General features: G+C 42.7%; 1 protein-coding gene across 4 annotated transcripts in view; it reads right to left on the bottom strand.

Annotated features, from left to right (window-relative positions):
* Positions 1–1,368: 1,368 nt before the first annotated feature.
* Positions 1,369–25,345, bottom strand: part of arhgef12a (Rho guanine nucleotide exchange factor (GEF) 12a) — a 36,014-nt gene continuing 12,037 nt past the window's right edge. The window contains exons 3-42 of one of the 4 annotated variants that reach the window (XM_029446552.1): positions 23,190–23,210; positions 22,348–22,439; positions 19,862–19,927; positions 16,499–16,597; positions 15,015–15,064; positions 14,710–14,767; positions 14,443–14,615; positions 14,080–14,157; positions 13,629–13,748; positions 13,045–13,152; positions 12,746–12,880; positions 12,449–12,550; positions 12,204–12,314; positions 11,986–12,084; positions 11,560–11,602; positions 11,177–11,282; positions 10,892–11,029; positions 10,757–10,789; positions 10,054–10,168; positions 9,758–9,866; positions 9,460–9,663; positions 9,233–9,371; positions 9,112–9,144; positions 8,857–9,008; positions 8,500–8,646; positions 8,157–8,242; positions 7,327–7,452; positions 6,967–7,081; positions 5,525–5,625; positions 5,246–5,323; positions 4,988–5,063; positions 4,713–4,880; positions 4,473–4,560; positions 4,303–4,380; positions 4,112–4,206; positions 3,828–4,028; positions 3,499–3,735; positions 2,965–3,191; positions 2,779–2,854; positions 1,369–2,669 (exon numbers count right to left, since the gene is read on the bottom strand). In XM_029446552.1, coding sequence (XP_029302412.1) covers positions 2,659–2,669; positions 2,779–2,854; positions 2,965–3,191; positions 3,499–3,735; positions 3,828–4,028; positions 4,112–4,206; positions 4,303–4,380; positions 4,473–4,560; positions 4,713–4,880; positions 4,988–5,063; positions 5,246–5,323; positions 5,525–5,625; positions 6,967–7,081; positions 7,327–7,452; positions 8,157–8,242; positions 8,500–8,646; positions 8,857–9,008; positions 9,112–9,144; positions 9,233–9,371; positions 9,460–9,663; positions 9,758–9,866; positions 10,054–10,168; positions 10,757–10,789; positions 10,892–11,029; positions 11,177–11,282; positions 11,560–11,602; positions 11,986–12,084; positions 12,204–12,314; positions 12,449–12,550; positions 12,746–12,880; positions 13,045–13,152; positions 13,629–13,748; positions 14,080–14,157; positions 14,443–14,615; positions 14,710–14,767; positions 15,015–15,064; positions 16,499–16,597; positions 19,862–19,927; positions 22,348–22,439; positions 23,190–23,210 — 4,294 coding nt within the window. In that variant the 3' untranslated portion in view covers positions 1,369–2,658. Of the gene's footprint in view, positions 2,670–2,778; positions 2,855–2,964; positions 3,195–3,498; positions 3,736–3,827; positions 4,029–4,111; positions 4,207–4,302; positions 4,381–4,472; positions 4,561–4,712; positions 4,881–4,987; positions 5,064–5,245; positions 5,324–5,524; positions 5,626–6,966; positions 7,082–7,326; positions 7,453–8,156; positions 8,243–8,499; positions 8,647–8,856; positions 9,009–9,111; positions 9,145–9,232; positions 9,372–9,459; positions 9,664–9,757; positions 9,867–10,053; positions 10,169–10,756; positions 10,790–10,891; positions 11,030–11,176; positions 11,283–11,559; positions 11,603–11,985; positions 12,085–12,203; positions 12,315–12,448; positions 12,551–12,745; positions 12,881–13,044; positions 13,153–13,628; positions 13,749–14,079; positions 14,158–14,442; positions 14,616–14,709; positions 14,768–15,014; positions 15,065–16,498; positions 16,598–19,861; positions 19,928–22,347; positions 22,440–23,189; positions 23,211–25,345 lie in introns of all 4 variants that reach the window. The other 3 variants (XM_029446551.1, XM_029446553.1, XM_029446554.1) reach the window with 3 other exon arrangements.

The raw sequence follows: 25,345 nt of genomic DNA on the forward strand, positions 1-25,345 counted from the left end.
TGTTTCCGACCCAGTTTTCAATTTTGAAATGGCTTCAGACGAAAAGCATGCTTAACATCTCATCAGCTCATGTTTTTAAATGCCCTGAATCTCTGCCAGCTGTAATGCAACAGTACTCTAATTACAGTCTTTCTAAATAGCTACTCATTCCCTTGCACATAATAAACTAAAAGGGAAATCATAACACTGGAAAAGACTGAAATTGCAATTTTAGCATTTAGCAAAACAAGGAAGTAAAAACAAGGACTGAAGACACCCTGGCTGTAGCATTGTACACACCAGAAGGTTTGACAGGGAACATTATGTAACTTGTATAACTTGTAACATGATAATTAATAAAAATAGCTTTTGTCTGCAGTCGGCAGATGTTTTCAGTGGGAAAAGCTCTGATAAACACACTGTACACTAACTGCAGAGTACCAAATTGCTGATAAAGTTAGCAAATAACGGCTAACAGCTGGTAAACAAAATAGTGTAGCAGTTAGCAGCTAAAGAGCCAGACGTTTCCCTCATAGTTAAAAGCTACTCAGTTTTCTTCCCGCTTCTCTCCATTGCCTAAGAAAAATCCCGTATTGCAGGTTTATATATAGCTTTTAGTCAAGTTAGGTAATTATATGGCCATTTTTAATCTAAATTAATGAATTACGACGTACGACACCCTGTAAAAATTGATTGCCAACATTAAATCTCACACGAGGATGTACGGACGTGACATCTCATCAGCAAGGAATAACAAGCACATGATGAGATACTTAAATCTGGAAAATGTATGCTATTTGATACAGGTAAGGACAAGAGATCAGCGCATGCAGTACAGATACATTATGACCGGTGGACATAGTTCGGTTTAAATATGCTGACATACATCACTGACTCTGTTCAACAGGAACTATAATTCAACCAGGAGAAGTAGATAGGCTACTTCAACAGACACTCGCTGATCCATCATGACTAATGCTCAGGTGTCCTTGAGCTTTATCATCATGTTTTAAGTGAACAAACGGCCGTTAATCATTTCTCCATTACTGAATCTGTCATTAAATAAGTGCTGTACAAGTAAAAGGTTTTACTAACCATCACTTCGGCAGGGGCGAAAAATATAAAAAGGGCAGAGAAGCTTTTCAAGCATGTAGGGCAGCCTATATGGCAACTTCGTCATTTCTTTCCCACTGGAAGAGCACCCAAGAGGGCACTATCATGTTTTATCTACCATATATGGGCATTCAAAAAGGCATTTATACCGCACCTATCGTTTCCGAAGTCACCCCCCCCCCCGTAGTCCACCAGTGCTGTATGTATGGAGTAATCATTTTATATCTTTTCCTAGGATTTCACATACGAAACTGAATAAAAACAAAACAGGCAAGGTTTTCCTTTTTGAATGTGTCATGGCACCATTTATTTATTAAAGTTATGCATAACCTTCCAACTTGATCATTGTACATATGTTGAACTTCATGACATTATTAGAATATCAGGCAGTCGGATCAGCATCGCCAACAGTAGCAGAAAGAAGCAGCATTTCTGTCAGGAGCTGATACAGAAAGAGCATGAGCGCTCCTTGTAGAAGAGGGGGAACGGGGCAAGACACCCAAGAGATGAGGAAGCATGACATATAGAGTGTGGGAGGGGATAAATAAGCATGGAGGCCACTGAGCTGTGAGGAAAAAGGAGAAGGATGACACCTATAAGTGTTCACAGGGAAAAGAAGGGGGAGAGTCCCACGCAAAGGAGAAGAGGAGCAGACGAGGGGCAAAATACCCCTCACAGTGAGGAGGAGGAGGAGGAGGAGGAGGAGGAAGAAGGAGGCAGCACGAAAATGCAACAGGACCAGATCAGAGCCTTCAGACTCTTCATTCTAGTTAACACCACCTAGAATTTATCTGAAATTCTAGACTTTAACACAATTCAAGAGTTCTTTTTTTAAACACAATGGGATCTATCCATCACCAGAGCAACTCTGGCCTCTATCAGTCTGAATATATTCCTGCCATTTCATCAGGGTACGCTAGGCTAGCGTGCTTGTATGCTAGCGTGCACCCAACACTCACACTAACCCTGTATGACTGAAGCAGGAAAAGCAGCCAAAAAGGTAACACCATGGCCAAAAGCATGCAAGCAATGTGGGAAACACTTTTTTTTAAAAAAGAAAAGAAAACAATGAAAAGAAAGAAAATAAATACATCTTGGGATAAAAAAAATCTTAATACATTATCTTAAAATTTTCCTTTTCTTGTTTTGTGTTTCATATATATATATTCTAAACACACATCTTTGTACATTTTGGTATAAGTTCTCTTTCTTGCAGGGAGGTCTCGGGGGGGGGGGGAAATGGGTGTTAGCTGGTAGAGGGGTGAGGTTTTTTTTTTTTTTTGGGGGGGGGGGGGGCAATCCCACTTCCCTGATTGCCTTGTGCTGATGGAGGGGGACGCGGCATCACAAAGATGACTCCACCCTTCAAGCGTTTCTGCTCACACTCTGTCTCTCATTCTCTGTGGCAACCATGGGGGCCGGCGATGGAAAAAAAAAGGGGACTCAGCAGTGAGAGGACAAGCTTATAGGATGTCCAGAAAGTCCAGGACACAGGAAGTAGGAACAGACTACAAGTCGGTACTCCCTCTTTGGGACCAGAGCCAGAAGCTGCGGTACAGACTTCAACTATCTCTTATCTGGGGAAATAATTGAGGCGCAGGATCAGAAAAAGGACAGATACAGGAAGTGATTCATATATTAAGATTTATTAATTCATATGTTGACGGTGAACATGAATTGAGATACCTTTGTTTCCACCCGTGTCTGCTGCTGACCTCTCTGGCCTTTGGCGTATTAGATTATTGTACTTGGCCTCAACCTCCTGCAAGAGAAACAAACAATTCACGGTCAGATCGGGCAATAAAAACGACCGCGATGTGTCAAGGTCATACGTTTCTTATGTGCAGGTGAGCTCAGTGACTGTTAAGATACCTTCAGATAGTTGAGGTTGGCCTGAAGGTTTCTAAGGTGAGACAAGACCTGTCTGCTAAAAGAGGAGAGGCTGCCGGCCTGTGACGCTGAAGAAAACCTCAAGTTGATGCCGGAGTCGGCAGCACAGCCTTGTGAGGTTCTCAGCTGCTTCCCTGTGTTTGATGCCAAGATGTCATCATCTGTGCTGCTCTCCCCTGGGCCGCCGTAACCCTCCAGGACTAAATACCCTGCTGAGAGATTTAAAAGATAAGTACTAATGCTGTGGAAACAAAAATGCAGGATCAGGGAGAGACGGTGAGCACCGAGAAAGCCGCACATTACAACGACTAGTGGGACTTACAAAACTAAAATATTGCCATCTGTGGACACCTGCCAGAGCTGTACAGGCACTGTACTGTACAGGAACCCCACTTCCTACCCATGTACGTACTTTATTACAAACCAACATACCTTAAGAAACATTTATCTGTGAGCACAAACTATTTAAACCTACAGCGTCATGTATACTGACAAATCCAATGTTTCCCGGCTCACCATAATCTTCAGGAGAATCAAAGAAGCCCGTGTCCCCAGAGCCCAGGTCCTGAGCCGGGTCCTCTGTCTGAGAGCTGTTCTTCTCTGAGCCATTGTGGACCATCACCCGTGCTCGGCTGTCTACGGGGGTCCGCAGAGAGGTGGTCCTGAGGAGACGTGCCCCCGTGGAGCGTTTGGTTTGCTCTACAGCCTCCTGGGACATCAGCTGGGTCACCAAAACCTGCTTTAATGCTGCCACTGCGGGACAGGTGAGGAGAAAGGGTTGGAGATATTAATACTGTGTAGAGCTGATTAATTCACTGCATATTTAATCTGTTCTGTGTGCTTACATGTTTTCAGTGCTTCGTCTGCCCTGGAGGGAAACATGTTAAACGAGTCTCCTTTGCCTTCTTCAGCCACTTGGTAAGGAAGCTCCGGGTCCACAAAACCTTCCTCCTCCTCCTCTTCCTCTGCCTTTACTCCCTCAAACGGATTGTTACCCGGCAGAGAACTCTGCGTCACAATTCTAGGAGCTGGACTGCTCTCTTTATCTGAGGGCGTTTAACGAGAGAAGGGTTATCTACACCGTGGACTAGAGTGCATACTAGGATACTAGATACTAGTGGACAGCTACCTGTGGACTGCGTGCTGCCGGTGGATGTGCGGTCTGGGTCTCGACTCAGCCTGGAAACACCTGCTGTGATGATCTCCACGCCGTCTCTCTCCCCACTGGCACACAAGCAACATTTTACGTTAGTGACAAGTTCAAACCCCCGAGAAATCACATGATCCGATCAAATTAGATAAGATGATGAAACGGCATACTCAGTCTGAGGTAATGGTATGACGCTGTGAGGTTTGACTTTCATGGCATCAGCTCTCTGGGTGATTAGCCGCTGCCACCTTTTACAAGGGGGAAGAAAGAAACAGAGTTATTAGCCCATTTAACCACTGGAGCAATTCAAGTAATTAATCAAAAAGGTATGCGGACATACGTTCTCTGATCTGAGACTGTGGGCGCCATCAGCTCATAGATCTGGGCTCCGTTGTCTGACATGGATAGGACGAAGAAGGACTTGTTGTCTGGCAGGAGAGAGTGTGGACAGGAGGGGGAGATTAATCACAATGTTGCTATACAATGCTTATCGAGGGGTTACTTTTGTTGTTTGTTTGTTTTGATCTGATCCATCAACCTACTGTTCTGCCATTTGTTTAAAGAGTGGGTGTTAACTGACCTGTGGCCACAGATCGCACCAGCACAGTGTTGAGCTTGATGATGGGGCTGAAGATGTGTTTGGTGTCTGCGGTGCCTGCCAGGTTTTTACTGTGACACTTCAGGATCAGACGCTCGTCTTGTTTCTGTAGCAGAACCAGGATATCCTGCAGGAGGAGTGTGTACAACTCTGAAAGGAGACAGAGAGGATACTTACATTTAGTTTTTGGCAAGTGATATCAAATATGGAATAAAAAAAATCTAACTCTTGCAATGTGCAAAGAAACGAGTACAAACCAATAGTCTTGTCCTTGTTCACTTTCCATGACAGCGGTCCCTCGTGCACCATGGTTCTCTTGGTTAAATCCAAATTCTGAAGGAGGTAGAATAGGAAAAGAAATGTAAAGCTTATAAGAACTTACTTCTGGTCCATGGAGCCTTTCCCACTTAGCACTCCCTTTGCACTGAGCACATATTTCAAACAGCGTACGTGGGTGTTCAACAAGCGACGCGTGTGCTTTAACTGAAGCTTTGCGGGTCATGTAGATAACTCACCTTTAGCTCCTGGATCACGGGGTTGTCTGCCTGCTTTAGAGAGGAGAGGTCCAATCTTCTCTGATAGTCCTCCAACCTCTAGAGGAAGGATGGGAGAGAAATAGGAAAGGGAATAAGAAAGCACTCTTTAAAAAACGGCTCGGGGAGCAAAAATTAAATTGTGGTAGATCAAGAAAAAAAAGAAAAGAGAGGAAGGATTTAGGATGAGAGTGAAAGGGAAGAAGGGAAACGTCTAGGGGATGGTATGAAATGGAAAGGAGATTTAAAAAAACATCCAACCTGCTTGTCCTCGGATTCCTTCACAGCCTGGTTGACGTGATTGAGGATCTTTCTACAACAGTCTGCAGCCTGCTTCACTTTGTCCTTCTCCACTGCATTGTCTGGAAGATATTATGACACCAAATAAGAAGTAAGTTCTGCGGAGAGCTGTCCAGCAAATTGACATTTCCTCTGCCCATTAACACACCATCGTTCTCAAAAAGAAAAGATAAAGCAGGGGGCATTAAGATCCCGTAATAGCTGGTTATAGATGATCATTAGTGTGTTCTCTCTGTGTGAGACCCCAGCCAAGATTAAAATGATGGACCAAAAAAAATGGGTGAGACATTTTTCCAGAAATGTGCACTGCTGCTCGAAGACCATTAAAATGCTAATCTGGCCATTTGTCTGTGTAATTCACTCATAGCTGGCATGTTGCCACACAGAACCTTGCTCAAGACTTCATTTTTACCTCAAAGGCAAACGAAATTCTATTGTATCTAATCTATTGTATTATATTACATTCAGAATATAAAAAAGGCAAACTAGGTATCATTCCTGTATTACCCGTTTCCATGGTGACTGAGTAAATCAGTTTCCATATTGAATAAATTGCCTCATAGGATCTAATTGACTTTAGGATCACAGGAGAATGCGATATATATAATTGAAATCTTCTAATGGAGGTCACGTGCAGCAGTGCAGAAAAACTCAAACTAAAAATAAATTAATTTCTAGTCAAGTCAGGAGAGTCTAAAAACACTATGCGAGAGTGGAGAGCGTTTAGAGACGTAGAATAGTGGTTTGAAAATGCCATTTTTAAAAAGTAGATCACTCCCTGTGACAGAGTCAGTAATCGACTAAGTATTTGTGACAGAGTGGAACAGACTCTGAAGCGTCGGAAAAAGACTGCAGGAGAGGGATCAGCTTTTGTACCTGCGTGAACTTTAAGTGGTTTGTATGAATGCACAAATCTGTTCTGTGGCTCCTCCTGCAGGCACGTTGATGTCATTAAGGCTTTATGCGTTACCACAGCCAGAACAAGTGGACACTATATTCTATTATAAAGCTGCAGCAATTAGCACAACTGCAGAAAATGAATAATCAACTGTTGAGGCAACAATTCGCTGCTTTCTACTTCTCGAGTGTGCTTGTTTTCCCACTCTTCGGGGAGACATTTGAAAGACATTGGAAATCTTTGTCTAGAACTAACAATGAATCAAGAATTCAAATCGGCAGTTGGTAGATTCTGTGATTGATGACTTAATATCTACTTGCCACATTTTGCTTTATTCAAACATCTTGTTTTGAAATCATTATTACAGTCAAGACAGTGAGACACATTTTGTTTGTGGAGTCATCTGTGCACTAATAACCGTGTGCACATAAGCTGATTTCAACATGAACTGATCACTGCAAACTGTAGTGAAGGAACTGTGATTGGTGAGGCAGCACTACAGCACCTGTGTACTTGGCGATGTTTTCTAGTAGCAGGGGGTACTTGGTGAGCCGCTGCATCTCGACAGGAATGATGTCTTTAAGCTGCAGCCGGCGACACTGTCTGTTACTCTCTGCCTCCTGCAAACGCAATGAAAATAACAGGATGGGTGAACTTAAGCTGTCGCCAAAATACATCTTTTAACAAGTACAAACGGTGACTGAGCATCGCTAAATGTAGCTTAGCTTTCTACCCTGAGGAGTGACATTTTCACATCATTTAACTCCAATGTTAACGAGCTCACATTCTGAGCGTTCATTTAGTACGGCAGCTGACGAGACATTTCAAAAGATCAAAACTATTTGGGAAAGCGTAATGTCAGTACCTGGACGAATGAAGTGAACCGCGAGTCTTTCTTCTGCTTGGTCTTGATGATCTCCAGAGCAAAAGGCTGGTTGCTGCAGAACGTCCCCACCGCCTTCTTGATCTTCTCCTCCTCTCCGCCGCTGAACTGTAACCAGCCCAACCCAAGACGGGACAGGGCAGAGACGGACAGAGACGGTGATCAGTCGCTCGGTCGATCTGGGTCAGGGGTAGTTGCCATGGTAATGTCTAGTATTTAACCACTACAATGAGAAGCAACTCCCAGAAGGGGGTCGGGCTTAAGACCTCACAGCCAGAGACAGCTTAAGTTTAAACGTAGAGTAGATCAATGCTCGGACCCTCAGGGGATCGTTTACCCTACTTATCCCCCCGAGAGACATTTAAGACAAGGCAGCAGGCTGATAGGCAGCTACCTCACATTTAAGGCGTCACACATGATCTTGAGATGTCAGACAAATCTAGGGCATTGTCTGACATAACCATTTACTGAGAAACAGGCTGTGATTACTTTGCCAGTTGTTCTTTTGTGCCATGTCTAAGGTTTTGTATTTCAGGATTCTTGGTGTAGGATTTAATATTAGCCCCTTCCCGATGATATTTTAAGTGTACATAAGCATTTTAATGTACATATGACATGAAATTATTTAGACTGAAGAAGGCAATCTTAAGTCAGAATGTTTTTTCTCGCTAGGAAGCAATTTCGGGCAACAGTTCAATTTCTTTGTGCACGCTGCGGTCTTTTTCCTGCCACATCATTCATGTGGAAATGTATTCACCTTAAGAAAATGTTTGAAAGACGGAATACAATTTCAGCCTGAGAATTGTACTTACCCAGGAGAGCAAGTCGTCTCCTATCTGATCAATTACTGAAGTCTCATTTCTCTTCCGAACAGCTGCCATTTGCTCGAGTATTGAAGCTGAAATTCAAAGGAGAGGCACCACTTGACAGTCAGTGTGTGTTTGTGTGTAGAGACGTTAACAAAGATGAAGAATACAGCGTGAACACATGAGCATTGTTGGTGAACTTTGTTATACTTGAAACTTTATTTTGATTCTCACTACCTTTGTCTTAATGGTTCAAGAGGAGTCAATTCTGAATAGCATTCCAGGAAATGTGTGTGTGTGTGTGTGTGTGTGTGTGTGTGTGTGTGTGTGTGTGTGTGTGTGTGTGTACCATGCAGCTGTAGAATCTCATCCAGGTTGGTGAAGATGTTCTTGATGTCAGCAGGGGGCAGGATGGCCTCTTTTGAGAGCTTCTGGTAGAAAACGTGGTCCAAGACTCTCAGCATCCTTACATGCGCACGCTCTGTATAAAACAGCTCTGCAGACACAATGTAAGATGTTAATGCAAGACGTCAGATCATTTGCACAGCTCGACATGATGTACATTCGACAGTAACTTGGGTTGGATCCCAGCAGATGTCCTGCTGCTGCTCATCTCCTTTTTTACTCACTACATTCTATACCACAACAGTATGTTTGAGCACATTCGGGGGGGGGGGGGGGGGGGGGGGGTAAGCCATGTCCTCACCATTGATGACTTCCTGTCTCTTGATTTCCTGCGGCCTGAGACCTGCCAGGACCTCTCGCCCAACCAGCTGCTGCCAGTTTGGAGGGTCATGCTCAGAGTCTGTTCCCTGGTCGTCCTCACTCTGGATCTCAGCTACACCCAGTCCCTCAAGCCTTGGGCAAGACAAAAAGTTACGATTTTCATCCGGTTACTAACATTTCACCACTTCTTATTTTTTTAAATAATTTCAGTTTGAAAATGATCAGGTTTCCTCACCTTCTTACGGCCTTTGGAGTTCCCTCATGGGCTCTAAAACAAAAATATTAACAGTAAAATCAATGTTAAAGATAAATATTAGGGAGCAAAAGGGTTCTTGCAAAACGGATTGTAAATGCACCTGTCGCTTTCTCTGTCATCCTCTTGCAGTTGGTCCAGGCTGTAGAGGTCAAAGTGCGGGGACGTGTACGGCGACCCATCAAGAGGGTCGGACTGAAGGCCGTCACTCAGTCTGGAGGGGCCGGAGGTCGGAGTCCCGCCTGAGAGACAAGTCACAAGTTAGAAACCATTTATTCCTCTGTCTTTTTCTTCTACCGATAGGTTCGGTTCAGTCGTTCGGCAGCTCACCCATATCAGTGTCTCGGCTGGTGTCTGAGCTATAGGTGGCGCTGTTTGGGGATGAGGTGTTTAGAGACATGGAGTGTGTGAGTTCAGAGCCCTCGCTCGATTGGCTGCCTCTCAGACGACTAGATTCCATGTGATCGCTTGACCCCAGTGTCGGCTGAGACAACTGTTTCTGCGGCCGGGGGCGACTGTCCAGGGCTTTACCCACTGAATACAGAGGAGAAGCCGTATCAAAAATGTGTAAAAGCTTTCAAAGCATAGTGTCATGATTTTTTTAGCTTGTTTAAAATTCCTAACTCACCCGACGCTGCTTCAACGCGGCTGGGCCGACGCTGAGGTCCGAGGATACTGGGAAATCTGGGTTTCTTCACCTTCTCTTCTCCTCCTTCCTTTTCTGTCTTGATGCTTTTCTGTATTTTATTAAAAACAAGAGACGTGTCAGGTAGATGATGACAAGAGATAAAGAGAGAGAGAGAGAGAGAGAGAGAGAGAGAGAGAGAGAGAGAGACAGAGAGAGAGAGAGAGGGAGAGAGAGATAAAGAGAGAGAGAGAGAGAGAAGTGTAAAGGCGCAAAAAGGTAATGTTGTTAAATGTTACCTTGATCTTGGGAAGAAAGTTGATCCTGACCCGTTTGGACTCCAGACTGCGAGGTTCCTTGACCCTCACACCAAGGTGCTTCATGTATGTATAGATGACATACTGCATCGTAGTGCTAAATGAAAACAAAAGTGACAACACTTTGTTGTTTAGTTGCTCCATTTTGAATACTAACCGACTAAACAACGGGATGCAAAGAAATTCAAAGTGTCCATATTGAAACTTGCACCATATGTCATACCAGTCCTTCTCGTACAGTTTCTACACAAACCATCTGGGGTGTGCTGCGACCATATGGTATTTCAAACAAGACTGTTCAATCAGTCACACTTTTGAATTATTTAATATAAACACGCCGCATAAATTGTAACTGTGGGGAATGTAGAATGGGGCTTGGATGACACCAACATGTTGTGTGTTCGTGGTGGAAACATCAAAGACTATACTTTAAAGAAACGACTACCACTGACATATATTATTCATTAAGCACAAGATGTTTTAAATAATACATTCAAAAAAAGGAGTCAAAAAGTCTAATAAAGAGATTTAAAAAAAATGATTTTAGATTATTGTGGGACACATTACAAACTGTAAATGCAATGACGACACAGATGGTGAGAGGGGCCAAAAGAGCCCCTGAAGGCCTAAATGATGCCCGTTATATGCTCATTAACCAAATGCTCCACAATATAAGCTTGCTTACCATTTCTCTTCCTCCGTGGTCTGAGTAGTTAACCTACAAACAACACAAAGTCGAACAAGCTCAGTGTCTGATGATGGTTAGGGACATGAGGTATTTGTAAATACTTGTGCATATGTGTGCATGCGTGTCACTCACAGGATATCCTCTATCTTGGTGATGATGTTTTCTGCGTACGAGCGCTCTCGCTCCAGAGTGACGCGGTCTCTGACTCTCTCCTGGTCGAGTCTGGCCAGCTCTACTTCAGCCACCGTGAGGCCCATACTGCGCTTCTGCCTACATGCGCCAACAAATGAAGTCATAAACTGTGGTTAGGCGGGTGATCCCTTTTTTCCATTTGCTCCACGTGAACCAAGTTCGGCAACTAAATCGGAAAACCTAGCACGGCCTGGAAAATAAAGAATTCAGAGCTGAGAAGCTTACCTGAAATCCTCAAGGTTCCTCTGTATGTCAGGGAGCAGAGACTCCTGCAGTGTTTGCACGTGCTGTCTGTTTATTTCCTCCGGGATCAGTTCTGTCCGCCGGCGGTCTGCAAACACACGCACACACAGTCACGTATACTGTATGCCAAGTGTAGAAGGATTATGTCAAGAGCACACTTAATATGCGCTGTTAAGGTTAAGCAATATTTTCCAAACCATCAGACCATTTGATTTCTTAACACCTTAGTTTGCCGTGTGCATGGCTCACAGGGACTGTGTAATGAGGATTGGCCACAGAAGTACAAAAGGTGACTGTAACAAAAGAACACTGCCTACTGAAAATGACACTGGGCAGAGAACCAAAGGAATAAAAAAAATACTTACCGAGATCAGTAGAGATGGATTCAGGAACAGCAACTTTCAAATTCTGTAAAAGAAACAGAGAAAATGATATTTAATGTCAAAGCACATATAGGCATCATATATGAATGAAGTGATAATCAATTAGTAATCAACTATATCACCTTATTATGACCTGTTAATATGTTAACATATGTTATGTTTGTTGTTTTGAACATGTGGATGTTTCCATGTTGTGACAAAGATCTCATCATTGGTGTTTCAGATTGGAGTTGATGCCTTGGACTTCAAGAAAACTAAAACAGATACTGGGGCTGTCCTCTGTGTACTTAGTGTCATTTTGACAATGTGGGGACATGCGCAATTGTGACTTGGTGTGTGCACAAGCGAAGGAACACTGATGAGTCCGACCTGCACATTGCCCAGTGCGGAACCAAAAACTGTACTTACGGCTCCGCGGTCAATGAAGAAGGTGTGGAGGTCCATGAACACTCGTCTGGTCTCTTTGGAGTTGGTCTGCTTGTAGAAGTCAGCATAGAGGTAGCACAGCTGAGGTCATAGGATTATAAAAGAAAATAAGTGAGCTGTCATGTCTGCCACGCCGCATAAAAACAGGAAATGAATACATAAAATATTTTTTATAAGGTGTGAAGGAAGAAGGTCTTTACCACAGGGGCAGGGTCGAACTGAGAGAAGACGTGGTGGAGGAAGGCTGCGAGGTGGGCGGGACGAGTCTTGAGCTGCTCGATGTTGTTAAAGTTGTTACACTGGCCGTTTGTCTGGAACAAAATCAGTTCAAATCAAACGGTTTGCACTCTTGTCGTCTTTATAATGACAGAACCACATTTTTATTTACTTTTTTAAAACACTTTGATTATGATTGACATAGATGTTGAGTTTGCCCGGTTGTTACCTGCTCCTGGTCTGAATCAAAGTAATCATCCTCAGCTCCAATGATTTGCGAGACGAGGCGGGAGGAAGGGGGACTGCTGATTGTGGTAGGGGACAGAGAGTCCTGGGGGAAAGACAGTGGTACAATGTGGTGGGGTTTTTAATAAAGAAATTCTCCAATTTAACATTTATAACCCAATTGACTGGGGCATGCTTGCACTGACAGAGATTATTCTTCAACATGGAATAATTATCAAAAACACACACAACTAGTACATTTCTTATGCAGAAATTGCACCAGGCCAATGAGTATAGTTACCAGGTCAGTGGTGTCCTCTGCCTCTGGAGAGTGGAAGGAGTTGTAGCTGTTCCTGGGTGTGCTCTTTGGGCTGGGGAAGGATGACTCTCTTGAGTAAAGGCTCTCTGGAGATCCAGGTCCAAACCCGCGAGATATCTGGAGGTAGATTGGAACAAAGCATTAGATTCCGACTTGATCTAACATTTAAAATGTCACAAAAACTCAACAAATAATGTATTCGATTAGTTTTCATACACGACTAGCTGTACTTTGAATGCTTAATCGAGACACGAGCTTGGTTGGTAGTGCTGATAACTTACAGGAGTGCTGCTCCAGGACAGGTCTGTACTGTTGTCTCCCTTAGAGGTGGGAGTGTGCTCTGTCTCAAACATGCTACCATCATCTGCATCACCACCTGGAACAGCCTCCTACGGGTTCATGTTAAAACACGATGTGTTATTAACTATGAACAACCTTATTACACAACAACAAGACTCACAAAGTCTAGAATGAGGTGTGTTTTAGGACAGACGAGGCTAGCATTGGTACTAATAAATTAATGTATGACTTTTATGAGTATTTTAATGTAGTCTCATAAAAATACAACCTTTATAAGTAAAACTGGAGCGAGCAGATTTATATGTTGAAATGCATAAACACAAGGTTCAGTGAGCGATGACATAATAACATAAACTGTCACGCAGACACAAAAGAGTGGCTTCCCACAGAGAAAGCCTAATCCTCTGATAAGATTAGGATTAATGATCGTCTGGAGCGATCCCTAAACGCACTACACAAAATGATACTGCCTGGATGTTACTGGTTAATCAGTGTCCCCCAGATACCCTTATTCTGTATGCAAGTACATGGAGGGAGGTGGTTAGTTCGGAGGTATTTGCTTTACCTGTGTTGCCCCGGTGGCCTTGAAGAGCTGACCCTGCAGCTGAGGAATGTGTTTCTTAACTTCCTGGATGTCTTTCAGTAGTTTAGGGGAGGGGTTCCTGCTGTACTCCTCCTTCATCGCCTTCACAACAAGATGGGTGAAATCAAAACAAGCCTATCAGGACCGGTCGTGTCCCGTTATCTCTACACCATCAGGCAAGAAGAATATATCAGATATACGTGTCTGGTCTGAAGAGTGGGATGTTTATCACACAAACTACCCGTCTCCTACCCAAAGTCATTTTCATTTTTATTGATGGATGAGAGCTGAGGTCTTTCATTGTCAACACAGATGACAAACACGCAACATTCCTGAACAAGTTTCAGATATACAAGGATGAAAATCACCTCGACATCGCAAACAGTGCGACAATAGAGAGAAGACAGTGTGTGGCAGTGATTGTTATGCTAACCTGTAGCTCCTGCTGCTCTTTTGAGAGCATCCGTTGCAACATGTCAACCCTCTGGCTGCAGACACTGCTATTCTCATCCTGTGAGAAAGAAGGAAGAAAGAGGAAAGTTGAAAAGCATATGGACGAACTGTGCATTAAACTACGCACAGATAAACATAATCCAAAAGCATTTAAGTGTACAGAAAATGTTAGGAAATTCTATGAAAAGGATGAGATATAGAGAAGCCACTACAAACATTAGACGCATTTAGAAGAGAAAGACAAAGATAACCCAGGTGAAAACCCCCAAGATGATGAGGAAGGAGGATGAAGGGGGGCACGAATTAGAAAGAGGGCAACAGAAGCAACGGATGTGTTTAGTACCCATGGTGATTGAGTGGAGGAGAGGCGGTCCAGAGGACTGTAGGGACGTTCTGTTGCTGGGGAGTTTGGAGAGGAAATGCTAACGCCCAACATTTCAGACTCTGCTTCAGACAAAGGGATCTGGGCGAGCCCTGGAGGACGCCCCAACACTGTGAGGGCCACATAGGAGCCCGCTAGAAAGGGACAAAAATCAAAAGCAAATTGTCAATTTTACTTTTAGGCTTTCTTAAATGTGGCTTTTGTCAAAACACAGAGAGAGGAACTCACATTTGATAAGCTTCACCACCTCGATGTGATTAGAATGTGTAACAAGGGTCCCGTTAACCTGGAAGACAGCAATGGTACAATGGTGAGAATAAAATAAAACAAGTACAGATAATGAGTCCAAAACCTCTACCTGTTCTACGTCCAACTTATTTGATTTGACATCTAATTCCATTCCCAGATGCAGCATAACGAGAGCAGATATACTAAATGACCAGAAGGTGGCAGCCCACAGTCTCTGTATTGGCCTTGGACGAGAAAACAGTGACATCAACCGTTAAAGGCATGGAGGCAGAGGAACACAATACCTTGATGATCCTGTCTCCTGTCTGAACACCTGCCCGCATAGCAGCCCCATCTGGCAAACACAGAACAAAAGAGAGCGTTAAAGCAACAGCAGAGATGAAGAAAGAAATACAACAAATGGAAGAATGAAAAGCATGGGGGATGGGACACACACGCACACACACACACCTTTATGGCGCAATGAATGCACCATATAGCCTTGACAGCGCAGATGTTGCAAAGTGACTATTTGAGTGCTATTTTGAAAGACCATAACAGTGGTTATATTATGAGAAGGACCTGTTTCACAGCTCCACCCAAAACAAAGGGATTTAGGCACGAGACAGGTTATTATGAGATCCACGTCTGGCTCTATAGACAGCAGCATACAGCTGAAGTATGTTCTAAACCAAATGCAGTTTGACTAATACACTACTTATGATGTGCATTGTGGGTCTTCAGTTTTGTATTAGTATGATCATTTTAACTTATGTCACTGAACTAAGGAGATCAACTTTGATCAGTTGGACTAGAGGCAGAATAACTTGTGACTAAACGATGTGTACGTGTGAAAGGAAATTTTAATGTGCTCTGTTTCAGTGCAACAAAAAGCATTTTGTTTTACCGGGGTGAGCAGCACACGCTTAAGCCGGGCTCAGACTACAGGAGTTTTTAAATCCTAACCGATTTTGGAATTGGGTTTCATCAGAGAGAAACTTCACAGATGTTCTTCTCTCTAATCTCAAACATGCACACACTGCAAGATTTGGAAATAATAGCGCGTCACACACACACACACACACACACACACACACACGACGGGATTTTATTAAGATTAGCGTGCCAGAGGACGGCAACCTGATGTGTCCCACAGGGGAGCAGATGGAAACAAAATGGAGACTGACGTGACTGCAGCGACATACTAGAGATATTTGGCTTGCTTTGTTTGTGTGAATTACTCAGATGAAACGAAGTAGATTGCTCTTTGTGTTGAGTCCGTGACAAAAGCCCAAATGGGGGAGCCGTTCGGGGATAGCTGAACACTGCCAAGCACGGATGACAGTGCAACAAAAGTCCTCGATCAGTTCCTTCCTCTTCTCTGTCCACTGCTGTACAGACCGTGTAATGTTTTTTTGTGAACCGACAAACAGCCCACATCATCCTCCGACAGTTAAAGACTGCCGGGGATCACATAAGTATCCTGTCAAAAGTCCCCTCTTTAAAAAGACAATATGATAAAGCAGAAGCTGCAGCTACTGTGAAAGTACCGAGGAGGAAATACACAGGGAATGACTTCACTTCTCTAAGTGAGTGCCAGAGTGCTGGTGGTTACAGAGTCCCAATTACGCCTCACATCTGTGAGTTCAGAGCAAACTACCGTGACAGTTTGATGTCAGCGCATGAAAAGGAGACCACGTCTCTATTCCAACTGCTTAGACCAGAAGTAGTCACTGTAACAACATCTTTTTCTTGGTCCTTTTTAAAGTTTGAGTCTCTCCCATCTTACCTTCTTTGACAAGCTGCACAAACACTGGGTTGTCACCACTGACAGTGAGCCCAAAGCCATTTTCATCTTTCTGGATGATTACACATCGCTGGACCAGACCTGCAAGTGAGACAGAAAGACATAACAGTGTTTTCAAAAGGGCCAGGAAGTCACTTAAGGAAATGTAACGTGGCTCACTGGAGCCAGTGCAAGAACTAAAGCTAAACCTCACCCTTGTACTACATGCAAAGCAGAGATTTTTTTGAGAAAAAACTGAAACATGTTTTGGGATGTTATGTTTGGACTCTACGAAGAGTATTTTTTATACTTGATTCTTTTCAGTGAGACCTGGTAATGCTGCACAAGTGGTTTGATCTGGTTTATTGCCAAGCAGGTTTTCACATACAAGGAATTTAAGAGCTCGATCCCTCACTTTAAGGATGATTCAAACTTTCTCAAAATTTATCTTAAGACAATACTCGCATGCACTATGCATTGAACGCACCATGGGTCGCTGTGTTTGTTCCTCCTGTCCATACTGACCATGAAGAGATTTTGTCCCCCCCATCTCTTTGCAGCCAGCGAGAACATGATGAACAATTACAGCGAACCATGATGCGTTCAATGTACATTGCATACGGGCATGCAAGTATCGTTTTAAGACATAAAAAAATGTGAAAATATCATATTAGTACATAACCCATCTCCTGTAGTTTAGGACTACGACGTCCCACAATATGAGCATGCACAGTAAAGAAAGCTTGTTCATTTTAACGGCAACATTTTTTTTAAGGGAGGTTTTATGTATTCTGGACGTATTTAAAAAAAGGTTTAGCATTGTCTACTAACTCATTTGGTGACGAGACACAAAAAGAGAAGAATAAATCCTCTTAAAAACGTAAACACTGATGATGACGGTCCTTCTGTGTGGCAGGGACGTTTTGAAACACGAGAGGAACGTTACTTTTCAGGTTTGTTTTATGGAGGTGTAGCGTAGCAAGAGGAGATTAGAGTGTTTCTAGTGTTTTGTCTGACACTGACTAGACTTACAAGACGGCACAGACGAAAGAACACACAAACCAAAGAATGAAAAATGCGCCAAAAAAATGTTGTCTCGTGTTCTCATGAACAAGAAGTGAGGAGATCTTTCCAATATTAGTAAGCTATCGTAAAACATCTCTACAATTTATAAGTAACCCAAACTGAGTAAGGTGACCCTTGAGCTTGTTGATTGTGCAGAGAGGTGAGTCGATCGATAAGGGCAGTAGTGGGGTGGGGGGTTGGAGAGTGGAAAGAACGGGAGCTAATACATGGAGAGAGGTTAGGGGAGGCAAAAGCCCCAGGCTGGGGAGGGGGGGGGGGGAGGGTTATGGAGAGAGGGTTAGGTAGAGCTGAGGGAGCAGGGGGAAGGGAAAGGGGGAGAGGGCAGGGGTGTCAAGGAAACAGATGAAGCCATATGGGTTAAAGAGCTTGTGTGAATTTGCCTCTAGATGTTGATCTGTTGCCTGTGTCCTAACAGCATTTTAGAGATCTTTGCTTGGTGTTTATAAAACCAAGAGGAGTGGGAGTGCCGACACGATCACTGATCAGGTTAATCCGTCAAAGCTAATGTTTTATTCAGAGGTTCGACTGATCTGTAATCGGCACCCTTTGCTGAAGCACTAGGAAATGTTCTCTGGAGAATAAACTGACCTTTAATCCTGACAGAGTCGCCCCCAATCACAAAAAGAAGGAACCCAAGTCATAAGAAACCCCCACATACAGAAAGGTCAGACTACTTTCCCTCAAATCTAAAAGTCTGTTGAAGATAATGTCAGAGCTGTCCTGCGATAAAGGCTTTTCATCCGTGAATTACTTCAATACTAAATTGGTGCCAGACCAGACACAATGGAGATAACCGATTCAGACACAGATAGAGAGAACACACCTATCCTTTGTTGATTATGAGCGTAGAGGATTATCTTGATACACTTTGTCCTAGCCCACATAGACGAGAGACATCAGCAGAAACAGGTACTTCTGTCAATTCATTGCATATGGAGGACAGGCACCTGATGGAAATCATTTTGTTTGGAAATCTTGAATTATTTGACAACATCTGTCTCTATCTAAAGACAGTTATTGTGAAAGGGTGTCCCAGATGATGTGAGGAGCAAGAGAGAGAACACTGGCTCCATCACGACCCTGCTAACATGGACTCTGGAAATGCGTCACTTTGTTTAGTGGGCGCTTGCCTACAGGGACTTACTTTCTCTTAGAGTAAAGACTCTAAGAGAAAGTAAGTCCCTGTAATCTAAGTATTATTTTCTGTGTGATCCTAATTTCTAATCCCATTTAGATGATCACTTAATTGAAATTTTACATCAATATTAGGACCTGACTCAAGTGTGGGATTACAGTTTAAAGTAAACTATGCAACTTCATCCTGGTAATCCAACATCTATCTTTTAAGAAGCAGAGCGGCTAACGTCCTCTATAATGGGTTACAACAGTGACCATTTTCACGGTGGAAAAGGTTATTTAAACATTATTGGATTGAAATGGAAGTGATGTATTCAGCTGCATTTTTAGCAAAATGTATGACTACAATGTATCAAGCATACAGATGGACAGCGGGGAAAAAGTGCTTTGAATACTTTCTATGGTTTTACCTACAGTACAGTTGTACTGATCATGACAGACCAAAGATGTAGTGATTGGAAAAAAAACCCAGGCTTTAGCTAATGATGCTTAAACCTTGCAACAGTGCTACATGGAGCGCTGCACACGGCTCACTCTTTGCTGCTGCACTAAAAGATATAAGAATGTGAACCATAGTTCCATTTAATCCCTGACGTTTCAAAGTAGAGAGGAAATTATTCATTAATAAACATTTGTCAAGCAAAGATCCCAAATGTTTTTTAGTAACAGCGTCTAAATTGTTGTTGCTTTTCTGTGTCTTTTATGATCGTGAATGAAATATTTCTCAGTTTATGAAAAAGGCACCACCTTGGGCGTTACGAAAATGAGACAGGCCTTATGAACCATTTTCTGATGTTTTATAGACCTCTATAGAATCGATAATGAAAATAACCGTTAGTTACAGCCTGTCAAAGCACATCCCATTAGCTTTTAGCTGCCGGAGAAGTGCAAACATGAGCTCATTACTCTTAACTTTGTGTTGACTTTTTTTTAAGCATAAATGTTGTAATAAGCAGGTTAATCACATATTGATATATCCCAGTTAAGATCATCTCTTGGCATCTCAGAGGGGCATGCAACTCTGACTTTTGACCATGCAGTTAAATAATATAATTATTAAGGATGACATAAATTTCACATCACGATCGGGAAGCATGTATAGATGCAGCTGTCACACCAGCCATTCCAACAGGAGCATCTTACCACAGGACTCAGGCTTCCCCTCTGCTAGCACACTGCTGCTGCCACTCTTCTGCACCACCAGAGCTTCTGCTCACAGCCCCCACCACGCAGACCACAGCGCAGACAGCACAGCAGCAAACAGACAAACACACATACAATACAAACAAAACAAGAACCAACACAAGGAAAGGAAACACAAAACAGGAAAGAGAAAAATCATGAGGGACAGAAGAAAAATTAAATGAACAAAATAGGTAGTTTAATAAAACATAATGGTTTGGACGGGCAAGAGTGCAGTCACTAAAAATGAACTAGCGTAGTTTAAAACATTTTTTTTAAATACCTCCACTCTAACAATTCATTGTGACTTCAATGACAAAGGCCACGTGTTTCCAAACTTTGTATCCTGCATTACAAACATGATATTGAGCGATTTAAGTGCAGATTAGATTTTAAAATTGCACCAGAAAATGAACTAGCACTTCAACGGCCTTATCTAACTGGAACTGGGCCTTTGAATTAGCACCTTTTTAGCACGATGAAGACACGACTAGTGAAATTGCAGTTATTTCCGGTCTGTCAACGCCAGAAGGTGATTTTAGAAGTTGTGGCAAAAGAGCAGATGATAAAGATAAACTAAACAAAGTTGCAGCCAATAGCACAGGAGGAACCGTTCTTGGTTGGAGCCTCTTTTTTTATGTCCATAAGTGTCCTTATGCCTTTAATGATAATAAACTTCTCAGGAGTAAGTGTTTACATCCATTCCCAGAGTATCTGACTACTCCTGCCCATCCCTAACAAACCCAAAGCACTTTGAAATGATGACAGAAGAAGTGCAACTAGGAGAAAATCTGAGGAGAAGATTGTTAAAGAGTTCATGCAACTTGCAGAAAAAGGAATAAACAGAAATACAAACTAACACCATGCAGACATGCAAGAGGTCATGACATAAATTCAAATAATATTCTAAGGAGGACCTAATGATGTAGATTTCAATTAAATAAAGAAACCTTTGCTTCTGTGGTTACTTTGAACCTAGTTTAATAATTGCATCGTCGAACCACCAGAGAAATACATGTGAAAAGGTTTTCGTGTGGTGCTACACACTGACAGGCTACAAAGTGCGTGTCTTGTGTAACCACTGAAAGAGCACATCTTGTCTCTGTTGTGTTGCATCATACAGAGATAAGCCACCATGTGGTGCAGAGGATTTTCTATTTTGTTTTGAATACAGAAGCTTCGGTCGTATCTCAAATCATACTGCCCTGATTGCTGACAAATACCACAGGGAGTGTCACCATATCAGCCTAGTTTGTTTCTGAACCCTCGCAATGTCACCCTGCAATAAACTTGAAACTGGAGTGCATAACAGGCTTAGTGGCTTTTTGTGCCCTTCAAGTATGCATCGAGACCACCCAACACTTTGAACATACAAAACCCACAGTGCAATGATTTATGTAAAACTACAACACAAAAAACATGTGGACATTAAACATGCAGCTGCAGATTTTAAGATTTCTTTTTTTTGCTTATCGGCTTAAAATCTGCAACATGTAACGTACCATAAGCCTTTGCCAAACAGTTGGTATAATGGGGAGTAATGCGGACTTAGCAGATAAAGACATATTATACTGTCCATTAGTTGAACTAACACATAAAAAAATGACAATACCAACTCTTTTTCAAAATATGTTGTTAGGCTCCAGTGTTAAGACTCAAACAATTATCTCAGTCCAGACCACACAAGTCAAATGAATGTACAGTTTTTAAAGAGAGCACAAAGCATAGAGCAAGATACACACACCACCCCAACCCAGCATGCCTTATGCATCGAGCAAATCATCATCAGCACAATTGTGTTAGGAGAATGTTTGTGTGTGTGTGCGAGAGGGAGAGAGGGAGACACACACAGAGAGACAGAGACTGAGACAGAGAGAGAGAGAGACAGACAGACAAAGAGAGGGAGGGAGGGAGAGAGAGACAGAGAGAGAGAGAGAGAGAGAGAGAGAGACAGACAGACAAAGAGAGGGAGGGAGGGAGAGAGAGACAACAGAGAGAGAGAGAGAGAGAGAGAGAGAGAGAGAGAGAGAGAGAGAGACAGACAGACAAAGAGAGGGAGGGAGGGAGAGAGAGACACAGAGAGAGAGAGAGAGAGAGAGAGAGAGAGAGAGAGAGAGAACTAGAGAGCGAGAGAGCAGAGAGCTAGAGAGCTAGAGAGAGAGCTAGAGAGCGAGAGAGACAGACAGACAGAGAGAGAGAGAGAGAGAGAGAGAGAGAGAGAGAGAGAGAGAGAGAGAGAGAGAGAGAGAGAGAGCTAGAGAGCGAGAGAGAGAGCTAGAGAGCTAGAGAGAGAGAGAGAGAGAGAGAGGAAATTGAGGCAGTCAGATAAAGTGATACATACAGAGATAGAGGGACAGGATGGAATATGTGACAGAGCGTAAAAGAAAAAGAGCAAATAAGAAAAACAGAGCAGGAGTGTGAGCCTGAAAATGAAACTGGGAAGTTACCTGTAGGGTCAAACTCATTGGAGGGAAGTGAGGTTTTGTCACTTTTGGGTTTCTTGTCCGGGGGGTGGTCTTTACTGAGAATGCTGCTGGTTCTAGAGAGAAAACCCCATGAGAAACACGTGGTTAAACGATGGTTATTATCCAGTATATGCTGTCATATACAACACTGTAGTCTTTTATAAGTAGCATTTTTTTACAGGCAGTGTCGCTGCATCTTACTGTAGTACTACCCTGCATGTGCACAAGATACATGCAAGTGAATGTTCAGGAGGAATTACACCAACACAGGACCAGCAATTGTTCTCTTCAGCGTTGAGAATAATGAGGCAAGAGGAACTCCTAGTGTATGAATCGTGCTGAGTGTGTCTACTGTATAATGTGACAGCCAGAGAGGATGTGGAGCCGCTCTGCTGAGTGTCCAGGGAGCAAGGCCAGAGAAAGGACGCTCCTCAGAGGTGGTGCTATAAGGCCAGACTCCGGCTTGAACCTCGGGAGGCTATGTATGGCGGCCTCTGCCTATACCGGCCCCAACTGTGAAAGGCCACTGTTCTGTTCACAGTGAAAGGCAGTGATGGACCGCCCTCAGAAGAGGGACCCCTTTGTCCCTCACTCATGTGTTTGTGTATGTGTGTGTGTGTACATGAGAGAGGGGGGGGGGTGGGGGGTTATGTTTGGTACAAGCTCTGAAGACTTCTGTGTTGTAACACACCAGTTCCTAGTAAAACCTGCCTCATTTCCCTCATCTGGAGCTCTGTGTATGTAAACCACTGGTGTGTATGTGTCCACAGGATTACCTTCCAATAAACAGGATTAAATATTTGCGAGAAAATAAAGATTCTTACCTGTTTGCTTTCTTGGGAAACCTGCAATATAAAACAGAAAGACCGTCAGTACCTCAAAGAAATTAACTGATAAAGAGTGTAAATGTCATAAAGTAGACAAAAGCGGAGCTCTTTATGCCTATATGTAGGGTGAAAAACAAGATGACAGCTTCCCCTCAGACCCATATAGTGGTAAACATGATAATCCTGATCAAACATCAGAGTTCTTCAGCTGTAGATTAAAGCCTTTTCCAGGTCAAATGCGCTCTGCCTCTTAGATCTCAGTGTGTGTGTGTGTGTGTGTGTGTGTGTGTGTGTGTGTGTGTGTGTGTGTGTGTGGTGATTTAGTTCCTCACAGACATCATGACTTGACTACAATAATCATATCCTAATCACATCCATGGCCTGTGTCCTTCGACGCAGCCTGCCCCTGAGACCGATTACTGCAACAGAGTGATGTAGTGATGAAACAATTTAGGGATACTGTCAGCACCATATTGGAAAAGGCCATGTTTTCCAGGAAGTTAGAGATTTCTTTATTGATTTTCTGTTTGGCAGACGCAAATTGATAACACACATTGGCAATTTAGATTTAAGGAGATGCTGCACTGTTAATTAATTCTCGCAGTAGGTGTTTGAGCTTTAGGATAAAGTCTTATTGACTCAAAAGGTAGTTCAGAGGGAAATAATGAATTCTACATTGAAGAGTAAAGGTGTCCATCCTCACTTGGACACAGCATTGGACTTGAGGAGTGCATATAAGCATCTGTGGGAGTGAGTGTCTCACAAAAGCCAACTTAGCTGGACCTCCACACATACATTGTGTTCATACACAAGAACAGAGTTTAACTCTAGTACTTCTTGAAAAGGAGCAAACCACATTTTTTTTTTTAAACGACCCTTTAACCTATTTAAGTTCCCTGTAAGTCATTATCCCAAAGCTATTTAAAGGGCAAGATTTCACAAATCTTATCTGTAATGCACTTTCCATTGAAAGGAAAATCTCTTGAACACTCATGGAGTCTGTGGCAATTATCTGTGTGGTCCCCTCAGCTCAGCATTATTCCTGGTGGGGTCTGCACAGTCAGTACAGCTCCGAGGGAGCCATGTTTTGCTATTCTTCTTCATGTACTGTAGTATGAAAAGGCACGGCACAAGTCATATTGTTACATAGTTACCACAGAGGCTAAATTTAGATTCAGTTTTACTAGTATTTTTTATGGCGATGAAGTGGAAAGCGTGGAACGGATTGAAGAAATAATCCTGCAAAAACAAATATCTTTTTATACTAAATTGTAGAGCCCACATCTCTTTATTCAGGGCATATTTACTACGGTCATTTCAAGTGGCACTTTATATAATGCTTAAGGAAACGTAATAGACAAAGAATGAATAATATTAATTAGAATAATATTCTTTCAAATCTAAATGTACACAGAATTATAATACGAAACACGAGTGTAAATCACTACACTACTATTCCGTAATAGGGAGGACTCACTAGCCCACATTAACTCTCTTTCTCCTGGCGACAGTGTGTCCCATTCAGAGCCATGCAGGGGCAGCTGAATGGCCCGTTTATGAAAATGCCTCAGACTGTAATAAGTTCCAGAGCCTCCAGCAGAAAAAAGAAAAAGAAAACTAGCTTTAAGTAGCCCACTCCCTACGAAACCTCTGAATTGGAGAGATGGAAAAGTCAGCACATAAACACACACTGAACTGGGACATGCGTACGTACAAGCTCAGGAACAGCAAAACTGAGTAGGCAGATGTTGTTCTTGGTAGATCATACAGGAACAAATGAAAGTGTTGACAGGAAAACCAACTTCTAAAAAGGGGCTGGATGATGCGGCAGGCTTTCTATAATGTTTAACTACACTTGTGAATCATGCCTTCAGAAATAATGCTGTACCACACAAGATGTTTTGTTTAATGTTAAATCAGTTCAATTTTGTTAGAATTATATTGTGTAGTATCTATATATCAAATAACCATGAAAATGACTAAAGGGCTAAATATTAAATGACCCGTCTCAGACACATTTAAGAGGTGATGAGGATCATAGTAATGGACAGAAATAAGAGGACGTATGAACGAGAAGACTTGAGCAGTGGTGTATGAGATGTTGAGACTGAAACACAAGGTACAACATAGAATGAAAAAAAGCACATAAAAGA

The sequence above is a fragment of the Cottoperca gobio genome, chromosome 13 (assembly GCF_900634415.1).
Source record: "Cottoperca gobio chromosome 13, fCotGob3.1, whole genome shotgun sequence".
Classification (NCBI taxonomy): domain Eukaryota; kingdom Metazoa; phylum Chordata; class Actinopteri; order Perciformes; family Bovichtidae; genus Cottoperca; species Cottoperca gobio.